This window comes from Pararge aegeria, chromosome 11 (genome assembly GCF_905163445.1).
Source record: "Pararge aegeria chromosome 11, ilParAegt1.1, whole genome shotgun sequence".
NCBI classification, from domain to species: Eukaryota; Metazoa; Arthropoda; class Insecta; order Lepidoptera; family Nymphalidae; genus Pararge; species Pararge aegeria.
In genome coordinates, this window is record NC_053190.1 from 9,349,666 (window position 1) to 9,360,965 (window position 11,300).

Below are 11,300 nucleotides of genomic sequence, written 5' to 3' on the forward strand. Positions count from 1 at the left end.
AGTTGATAAGTTTGTTATTCACCAATAAAAGACTACTGATTTTTAGTAGTAGTAAGCTTTTTGTAACAAAGCTTGTCCGAGGAAGTACTGCCACCATGCATCAATGCTGGTTTCCGGTCGAAGGGCGTAGTTGCCGTTATTGTGCACTTAACTCCTATAGGTTTTAGGGTTTACGGTGGCACTTTTTCGGACGTGCCCGCTTAGTACAAACAAAACGAAGTGTTACTCTGTTTAAAGGCCTATGTTTTTCATCTTACCATCAGGTGGGCCATCTACTTGGTTCCCTAATTATTACTATAAAAACCTTAAAATTATTATGGAAGCGAAGTGAGATATTGTATGAGGGTTGTTGACTGCTGACCGGTCTACAACGTACAACGGTAAATGGTGTACGGTGTACGTACGTAGCGCGCATGTTTACGCAGTAGTGTGGTTTAGTGGGCGGGCACTCAACGTGGGACCCGAGGAGGCATCACTATGAGCGCGTGCGAAGACCTCGCATGCGACGTACCGGTTCCGGCGACACCATCTCAACAGGTATCCCACTGTCTCGAATTAAGAAATGAGCCAGAAAATAAACCTAGTTTAAAATCAAAATCTGGGTGTCTTAGTTTTTTAATGTAATTTTGGCAATTAACAGTAGAAGTTATATTAATTTTCAATTCAAGACTTCGCAAAGCCACGGCCGAAAGGCTTTTCTAGCGAAAAAGACATGCCACCAAGCCATTTAATTTAGCCTTCCGGTATGATGTCGCGTAGAAACCTATAAGGGGTTAAGGGGTACTAAAATCGGTAGCTACCATAAACCTAACAGGTTATTCACCACAATCTTAAAATGCATCATCACTTACAACCAGGTGCGATTGTAATCAAGGTCTAACTTAAAGAAGTAAAAAAAACTGGTAGAAGGACGGCTATCAAAAAGGGACTAGCATCGAGGGATGCGAAAAACCGGCAATAATACTTGGTGATTTATAAAAAGAGATAGTGTTTTTGTACGATATAACTATCCGTTAAATGCCGAAGTTACATTGATAAATAAGTATCTAAGTTAACTTAACAGGCATCTTGTTTCTAAGTTCCATGATGGTATATAGTTTTGCTTGTGTTGCTTTGTAGTAAATTGAAATAATTATAGTATTTTGTAAAACTAAATAATATCTATCTACATTTTACGTGGTTCTTATTGAGGATAATGTTTCTTTTTTCGTATCCAATCCAATAATAATTACTTATTTTGTGGAGCTGTGTTGAGTGGTATAACTAACAGACAGTCAAACGGTAAGTTTAGTTACAGTTTCTGAACGATTTGCTTGATTTTTTAACATCCATTATTCTTTATATTTTGCTAACCTTTCAGCGTGCATAGTAAAACTTTATAAAAACAATCTGAAAATGTTAAAATACTTAACCTCTATTATTTTAAGTGTATTTTTTTCATACATCTATGTTTCAAAGAGTCTGTTATTTAAGTAACTATGTGTTTTGTATTATAACCAACCAATAGAATATGTGCACCTTGATGAACTGTTTTATTTACTGACACTGATGGTGCATCATGTGCACTAGTCAGATACAAGATTTTGAGAAACACAAGAACGACTTGCGAAAACAACATTTAAAGAAATAACAATCTAATCAAAAGAATATTTAAATATATATAATAATAATAATAATACAACTCTGTACCTAATATCTACAGGCATGGAAGACGAGATCTGCCCCTACGCAACGTTCCACCTGCTAGGCTTCCGTGAAGAGATGGACCCCAGCAAGGCTATCGCGTTCCCACACCACCACCCGTCTCATGCCGGCACTCTCGCACACCCACACCAACACCCACACCATCCCGCTCACTCTCGCGCCGGATCTCAGAGCATGGTGAGTATAACAATAATGTTATGTTCTGGGGTCTGAGGGTGAAGAAACTATGATGTCTATTGTAGGGCTTTAATCAGCTACCGTTACATTAGAATATTCCAGAACACACTTCCAATCGCAGGCCAATCGTAGTAAAAAAAGGATAGCCGACCACTTATCGGAGGCCTAAGACCATCTTTACTTTTTTATTACAACAGTGGCAGAAACATTTTATGCCAATTAGCAAGGTACACATTTCCTGACAGTCGAAAAATAGTTCCATTCCATATTCGCCATTTCACTAAAATACAAATTAATTGACTGCCAAATATTCTTCCTCAGCCTCGTGCCAACAGCCGTTATGCCCGTAAGAACTCCCAGGGTGGACAAAGCGCCATTTACTCGACTGCTCCCGAATACGACGACCCTGCCACTTGCGCTGAAGAGGATCAATACGTAAGTATAAAATATAATAAATAGTACATGGGATAATTCAGTAGTGCCTTTAATATGCTACAACCAAATCAAAGAAAATGATCCATTATTTTACTTTTGTACCAGTTGTTACATTTTAGTCCAAATTAATAATATCGAGAAATGTACGAATTTTGTAAATTAAAAATGTTAAATGTCGCTTGCGACTCCATCTGCGTTTTTTTTTTTTGGTTTTTAAAAATCACACTGGAATCCTTTTTTGCGGTGTAAAATACTCGTATATCCTATGGCTAGACATTTGGCTAACAAATCTTATTTGGTACACATGAAGTACCAAATTTTATCAAGATATAATTTGTTACGCTGTTTGAAGTTGGAAATATTCAGCAATGGCTATTCCACTTCATCATCTTGTTTATGAGTTACGCTGTTGTCAAAATAGTCTGATAAAGAACCAACAATAACGAAAAAAAATCATCATCAATACTTACCTATTACCGTTTCAGCGTGCCCGTTATTCCCGACCAATGTACGCTTGCGGCCCCGAGTATGACGAGCCCGCATGCTGCGCTCCCGAAGACGAACAGTATACCGGTGCCTACGGTACTCCTTACTCCGACCACTACGGCTCCCGGCCCAGCATTGGTATATCAAATTTTACTTTGTACCACAGTACACTTCAAGCTCACTTCAAGTGATTCCTTTAAATTAATCTAGCTTTCAGGTCTTACTTCAGAAGCTTAGCACCGTGCCTAAATTGTTTAAAAATTCGTAGATCTACAATTTCGGACAATCGAACACGCCAGTAGATAAAAACGTGCGTGTATTTATATCAAAGATGAAGCTGGACTCTTCTTGAATAATTTATTTATTGATTTAGTAAGATTACAATTACATAACACGAAAAAGAACAGGACGTGCAAAAGGAGAGGAATTATTTATGCATCTTGATCTTCTTAAGATTCCTGGATGTCATCGAATTCACCTATTCGGGATATAACGCTACGTTTAGGTACAGAGCCGGCATTCCAGAACGGTTGCATTTCCCACTGAGCTGATCGAATATTGCTTGATCAGCATTATCAATCCGTTACCGGCCCACTGTAGGCCGTAGGGGATGGGTCTCCTCTCAGAGTGAGAAAGGTTAAGGGGTAGACCGCCACTAGGCGCCCTTGAGAACATAGAGTCTCAAACGAATCAAAGACTCAAGCAAGCATGCAGTTTCATCGTTTAAGCAAGTGATATCTAATTGCCTTAATCGTACACAAGTCGAAACATTAAAGATGCCTGGGATGGAATACCCACTAAAAGGGATGGCGAAGTTCTACACACTAGGCTATCACCACTTTTTTCTATATATTTCTAATACCTGGAGCAACTTATCTCTAGGGTGGTATGATCAGCGTAAGAATATCCAGAATATGCGATGTTGACCTACAACTTGACCTACCTATATATGACCTATTCCACGCAGGAACCCGCAAATGCGGCAGCTCCCCCGAGCCTCCCCCACCCCCACCCCGCAACGCTAACAACAACGATAACAACTGCTCCTCCTCCTTCAACGAGAGCAAGGACTCCAACGAAATCTCCGAAGCCGAATGCGACCAGCCGCGTAACTACCCCGGTATGTAGCATATACTAACACGGAAATCACCATTGACCATTACATATTATATCGACTAAGAGATCGCGAACGCGAGACCTTATTAATAGTTTTATTATCTTATAATTGGACAGAAACATGATTAACCATTTCTACCTCCAATTTTATATATAAATGAACATTTAATTTAATTTACTACAAATCTGCAACAAGAAATCAAACAGAACAGAACAACAAATCTCTAAGGTGTAATTTATATTTTACCTATTCGGCATACGCGCACGACCCAGACGTTCCTACGTTAATCCGATACCAGAGCATCCTCAGGTCGACTTCAAATCAGTCCTATTTAAAGAACAACAAACAGATATTTGTATGAGAAAGGAGACTTATAGACAAATATTTTAGAGTCATTTATTCTTCTAGCTTAGGATTAATAAAATCTTTGAACTTTCCTCGCACAAAAACAAAATTCAGTGCTTTAATCGAACAACATTATTACAATCAATCAAAGTAGGACTGGCGATCGCGTATTTTCCCGAATAGTCCTAAGGTTCCAAAGAGTAAATTAAGCTAAGCTTTAGGTTCTTCCCCTAATTAACCTTTTTGAGATCTGTATTGATGTCACGTCATCTTATTACATCTATTTTCAACCACATCTTTAAGAATCTCCATAATTCACTGCATCAGTAATAATTTTTTACTCGTGTAACGTGTTTCATTACCCACAAATTTTATAAAAACGGTTTATTTCATTATTTTCACTATTAACTTATCTTTATTCTTCTAAATTCATGTATAAATTAAAATGATTTATTAGTACTTTTACTGCTTCTTCAAAGATTCATATATCATTACATTCTACAGAATTATGTTCAAAATTATTATTTTCATGATATTTCTATGTATATTATTTGTCTAAAAAAATAATTACTTAAAATGAATTGTGGTCCATGCGTACATACATGGGTGTCAACTGAACAGAGGACGGTAAAGCGATTTTCAATCAATAGTTTTAATTTTTTAATTATGTTTAATACTTGTGACTGACCGCATGCAAAATTCTCCGTAATAACAAATGAAGTTGTTCTCGGCTTTTAGAAGTTCTTGCAATTGGCTTACTATGATTTATTTTCTAAATTTTTCTACTGTTTATTTTTTACTTGATAAAATGAAGATACTGTTCTACGTTGTTAGCAAAAAGTCGGTTAAACATTTGATGATCGAATAAAGATGCTTTATACATATGAGAGTCTGCACAATGGATTATTTGTTTAACAATAAAATAAACCAGAAGTAATATTTTAATAGTCTCATTCGATTCAATTAACTTCCCAGGATTATTCAAACTTTGGTTTCTAGCGTACCGCGTCTTCATCGTATTGAGTTTCGAGATTCGTAGGCCTTTTGTCAGATTAACAAGTTAAGCCTGCTCGCATATGTGTATACTTAGTATGCAGAAACTTTGATATAAAGTAGATATTTACTTCATTTTACCAAGTACCTACCTATTATTTAGGTTTTAACAAGGGATTTCACATTCTCTTTATTCGATTTTGTAACTCAGCGTTTAGACGTGATTGTGTTAACTCAACCTTCTGTCTGAATATGTTATGTAGATTTAGTTCATGTGTTTTACATTCTAGAACCAATGCCCACTAAATCTCAATCGAACTAAGTAGAAAATAAAAAAATGCATGCATTCAACTTCAAATAAGTTCACTTTTTACTTGATCAGTGTAAATATTTATATGCAACCGCTTGTCGATTGCCAACCTTCGTCGGTTTAATGTAGAGGGCAGTTGATAACCTGCCCCCCGCCCCTATCGCAATCACCTTAATAACAGTTACTGAAGTAATTTTTATTAAGGTCCTTTATTTAGTTGATGGCGAAATGTTTTCAAAATTAGCGCGTACCTATACAACTGTCACTTACCTGCATGTATGCGTTCTGCATTGACAAGTTAGCTTGGAAAAGCTTGGAAAAATTAATAAACCAGGCTGGTACACCAACTACAAAGGTCACCTTTTTTCGGGTTTCTTACCAACTGAGTAGTTGGTCATTCATGTGATCTCACAAAAGCATTTTTCTGATCAAAATCAGCGTTGTTATAATTTACCTACATCGGAAACGTTTAGACTATTTTTTTCTATCATACCTTATATAATTAATAGTTACAATCCGATTCAAACTTTATGTCCTTGCGGAAGTTAAGTTAGCTACGAGTGTAGCTTCGCGCAGGTAGTCAACTGTAACTAGGTACCTACCGTCACTCTTATAGCGAATATTGTAGGAATAAAGAACAAACAAGTAACGATAAGGTCAAAGAAACTATTTAAGAAGCAAATTATTTTAATGTGATTTTCTTCTTTGAAGTTGGATGCCAGGAAACTGAGTATATTTAGTGAGTATTGGTGTAAAGTTTTCGTAGAGGGCATCCTCCAAGTCTCGTACATAGTGTAGACGCGTCGTGACTTGTGTGTTGTTGCAGTAAGAGCCCACACTGCCAAGGACGGCTTGCACAGCGACGAAATGAGAAAACTCATTGACAGGTCAGTTCAACCAGGCCTATCCTTTACTCCACACACCCTGCCCACACACTCACTTCTCTATTCAATTAATACACATATTATGCACAGATAACATCTCGTTTTATATGATATTATTTCTAAGTAAGTATATGATATAATTTAGTTTTCAGATATCATTTTATAGAAATGCAAAAATTAAGTACGAATGGTATTGACTTATTCGATTTGATAAATTAATTACTCACATATTTGTTTATTGATGCATTATGCACTTTTTAAACTTGTATCACATAGAGATGTACCGATTAATAGCAGATCACCAGTCAATTTCTAGTGGAAATAAATATATCTTTTATAGATGTTAGCGTATTTATGGTTTTTCATAAAAAGTATTATTCAAATGATAAATACTGTAAACCGCAAACCACATGAAGTGCAAATGTTTCCATTTTATTTTAATAAAAATGAATTCTTATCTAATCTGAAAATGATTAAAGATGAATAAATAGAGCGCTAAAGGGAGTTGAGTTTGCAAATATATTTAAAAAACTGATGCTGCACCCCGTCTTCCCATAAGATTCCTTGAAACTTAATTCATACAAATCCACAAAAAATATATAAACTGCGAAAGTTTGTCTGTATGTTTGCTTTGATTTGAAACCTGACCTGGCAAATAAAAAATGTAGTACCTAAGTATCACTTAAGAAAGGGTCCGTCAGACGACCTGTCTGTTTATTAAAAATATGCCAAAACCAAAATTAACAAGTCGGTCTTACAGTTTAAAGAAGACAGGTGGATCTGACGCAACATAAAGTGGGATAAGGTCAGGAAAAAGGTGTTATTTAAGCAAATGCGGCAAGAAGTGTTGCATACTCAACTTTATCCCAGTCTGAAAGCGTAATCGATACATCTCTTATAAAAGATTAACAGAATACACATTTAACTAACTGCCGACTCCTTGTGTGTGCGCTATTTTGTATATGTCGCAGTCTCCAATGCGACACAGCATTTGTGTATGAATAGTTCTGTCGGTATTTAAGCATGTACTATGTTCTGCATCCATGGTCGACAGGAAACAGTAAGTCAATGTATGTGAAGAAGAATATATTTTGCTGTATGTTATTTCATTTTGCCTGAACTGTTATTGTTTCTAACCATTAATGTTATGTGGCTAACACTTTAATCCATTGCACTAAGCCATTTCTTTTGCTAAACCATTGTTCATAAATGCGTTAAAGATTTATTTTTATTATTTAAATAAATTATGATAATGCGCCTATAACCAATATATTTTTTGGAAGAGAAATACTGCAACTGTATGCAAACACGTACGTTAGCTTTTTGCAGATGTACCTACCAACTGTATACCCATGTGTACCGTGTAGATCCACCTTGAAACACTTAAAATTATCGATTTTGTATAAACCAATGTTAAATAATCGATAATTTTATAAATTATTCGCGCCTCACACAGCTACCTTTTAATGCTCTAATAGTTTATTAATTGCATTATTTAAAACTTAGAAAACCAATTATTTGATTCTATGAAACTTCATTTTCCTAACTATCATAGATTAGTGTTGTCAGGTTGTTTGATAAGCATTTCAAATTCTCAAAGTGTTAGAGCCCCATCCTATATGTAGAAGTTTTAATATGTTAATGCAGATGTGTGTTAACTGTCCATAACGTTGCAGACCAGAAGCAAACACCCCAATCCCCCAGCAAGCAGTCCACGGGCGGGGGGGACTCACAGCCTACGATACTGTGGCAGTGTAACTTGTAAACTGCTCCACAGCGCACCGGACACCCTTTTTCTAGTTTAAATGCTCACGGCCTTGCCGATGCAATCGCCCGCTTTTCGATACTTTTAATACATTTTATTGCATAATTCCAGTAAATACGCTACGCCCTCGCGATTTCGTTGCATCGATTGCAGATCGGTGAGGCTGCGGGCGATCATGCCAAATTCATTTTAACTATTAGACATTTTACCGGTGTGTCGCCATCCCGATTTCATTTCGTTTCGACTGAGTTGGCTAGATTTCATTTGTTCAACGTTAGACGCGCACGTGAGTGCCATAAGTCATTTTATTTGACCTTTGACTCCCTGTGGAGGTTGGGAGGTTGGGTATGTCGCCCGGAATTTGTTAACCCTCCCTGTAGACGCGTCACGTCACTTTTGATAGTGTTACCATTTGAAACAGAAAATTATGGTTGTGGTAGTTAATTCAAATTGATATATTTCCTTTAGAAAGGTGACGTGTTACCAATGAAATTATCTAACAAGAAACGAATGGCAACATACCCAATCTTTAATGATTTCAGACGTCTACAGCAGAGTTTTAAATTTATATTTTGATCTTATTTGTTTAGCTTAATTTAATACAACGGACGTAAAAGTAGTGCTGGTTTTGGAAGTGTATCATGTATTTAAATTAAGCTCAACATGTAATAATGTGATATTTTGACTTTTTTTACCCATTTATTTTATTTGAATTGTACTAACAATTAACGTTATTTATATTGTGTATTTTTAAGATTTCACTTTTAAGAAACCATGCGACCGTAGGGTCGGTTCAATGCTTCCTTTTTAATGTTACAGTTTTCGTGATGCTTTTTACCATTTATGTTATTGCCATGTCATTTTTATATCGTGTAATGAATTTTGATGTTTTCATTGTGTTTACATAAACTTCTTTAGATAAGACTAAATGTAAGGGCATCTTATTAGTAATTAATCAACTCTTTAAAAACAAAATACTATGTAATCAGTAGCTAGTAACGTAAGAACATGCATTATTAAATTTTCAGTAACTACTTATGTATAACACCAAGTAACTCTACCTACGTAATAAAGACCTTAATCTCATGACTACCCTGTTAATATACTCGAGCTAAATTAACTTCTTGTATACCTACTGCCAATAATTTATATTATTGAAATTTTGAAAGCAATTTGTATGACTTATTGATACCCTAATGAGGTGCATTTTTATTAATCAATAAATAATCATCATTTATAAATATATCTCTATATTATGCAAATGTTTTAGATGTAAGACACGCGCGTGTCGTTTTCTAGATGTCTTCTTATATGTTGTGACATCGTGTAAGCTTTGCGACGTAGGCTTGTAGATAGGTTATCGCGACTTCCTAGAAACCGATCTCTTCTATAAACCTTCCAGTTAGAAATTTTGGATTAATAATAATTTATAGTAAAAAAAAAATCTAATATGAAAATTTAAAGATAAGAATATTCCAAATTATAATGTAAACTATTCGATGGAATAAATCTACATTTAAGCGTTCGACAGCAAAATATCGCCGGCTAGACGGGATTGATTTTCTCTAACATTTTTTGATGTTTTTGCTTACGAGTGCTCTGTTTGCGCTTAGTTAAAAGGTGTTTTTTTTGTATAAAAATAAAACGATATTGCTAGTTGCAAATAACTGTTTGTACCAAAGTGTTTGAATTGTGTTGAATAAAGTACTCATATTTCAACTACGAATTCGTGTTTTATTTACGCTACCTATACCTCAATTGCTCAACAACTTATTTAATTTGACACAAAATAATATTGGTAGAATACTATATATAAATATACTAGTCGTAAAAATGTAATAGGCCCGTTTTGACATTTGTCATCGCGACGTAACTAGTTATGGAACCATAAGACTCGGGACTCGATACTCACGATAAATCAATTCAAGTTTGTATCAGTACTTGATTGATATTATTATGTATTGTAAAGTGTTCGTTCGTTCGTCCTTTAACTTCACAACCGATACGCGTGACTGGCTGTTGAGTATACGTCCACTTTTCAACATGTTGAAACAGAGTTAGTACTATATAAAAACAAACTCAAAAATCGAGTCAAATCACTATGTTTAAATTAATATGCAAAATAGAAGAGCCATAGTTAACGTAATAGTAAACAATATATATCAAACTTAAACGAGCGCACAGTCAACTTTACAAGATGAGGAACGAAAAACTGCGCAGTGCGCGCGGGGACGCTTCAGTCATGTGCCGCTTGGTCAGATACATCAACTCAGACTCATTATTTAGAACCCATTTTGAGAACCAAGCTCATTATTTGCAGTAAAGATAACTACACAATATCTAATTTCGATATTCAGTAAAAAAATGTTTACAGCTCTAGTATAAAAAAAAAAAGACTGAGAACGTAACTGTTTTCGGAACGTTTCGCAAGAATTATAAATTGCGTGCTACTATAAAGTAAGCGCAAAAAGAATACTCGCGATATATTCTTTCATATTATTTAAGGTCCCAAAAAAATTTACGTATTTTTTAAAACACTGTATGTAATTGATTTTTATTTTATTGTTTCTTTCAGTTTCGTTCCAAGTTACATTCTATGGTCTTGCACAAATGTCAAAACGGGCCTATTACATTTTTACTATGGAGGGTAGAGGTAAGGAGAGTCATCTGTGTATATGAAAAAGTGTCGTCAAAATGTATTAAATTAGGATGGCGCCACATTTGCATCAGGGTAACTCTTAAAAGAAGCGCCAAATATAAATATTGTTAGAGTAGGCTTGAAAAATAAACAAGGAAGTATGGAGATACAAGGAAGTAAGGTTATATTTACCACAATATTTTGTACAACGTAAGTTGTTGAAATTCTCAATAATTAACTACTTTAGTCGATAATGACATTAAATTTTTTAACTCGGCATACTTCAATTCATCTACGATTGCTACATTCATACCATACCCTGTGCATCCACCAGCGCCATTGTGGAGGATTTTTGAACTGTTATTTAGCGCATACACTGGACACTTTTTCAACTTTTCTGCCATATAAGATGACTCTCCTTACCTCTACCCTCCATAATTTTTACG

The 11,300-nt window shown here is 35.4% G+C and overlaps 1 protein-coding gene across 6 annotated transcripts in view; it reads left to right on the top strand.

Moving 5' to 3' along the window:
* Positions 1–9,942, top strand: part of LOC120627257 (Down syndrome cell adhesion molecule-like protein Dscam2) — a 78,605-nt gene extending 68,663 nt beyond the window's left edge. For 4 of the 6 annotated variants that reach the window (XM_039895170.1, XM_039895171.1, XM_039895167.1 and 1 more), the window contains exons 35-43: positions 439–537; positions 1,703–1,881; positions 2,203–2,316; positions 2,802–2,940; positions 3,770–3,922; positions 4,886–4,891; positions 6,394–6,454; positions 7,506–7,511; positions 8,128–9,942. In XM_039895170.1, coding sequence (XP_039751104.1) covers positions 439–537; positions 1,703–1,881; positions 2,203–2,316; positions 2,802–2,940; positions 3,770–3,922; positions 4,886–4,891; positions 6,394–6,454; positions 7,506–7,511; positions 8,128–8,209 — 839 coding nt within the window. In that variant the 3' untranslated portion in view covers positions 8,210–9,942. The remainder of the gene's footprint in view (positions 1–438; positions 538–1,702; positions 1,882–2,202; positions 2,317–2,801; positions 2,941–3,769; positions 3,923–4,885; positions 4,892–6,393; positions 6,455–7,505; positions 7,512–8,127) is intronic. The other 2 variants (XM_039895168.1, XM_039895173.1) reach the window with 2 other exon arrangements.
* Positions 9,943–11,300: the final 1,358 nt, after the last annotated feature.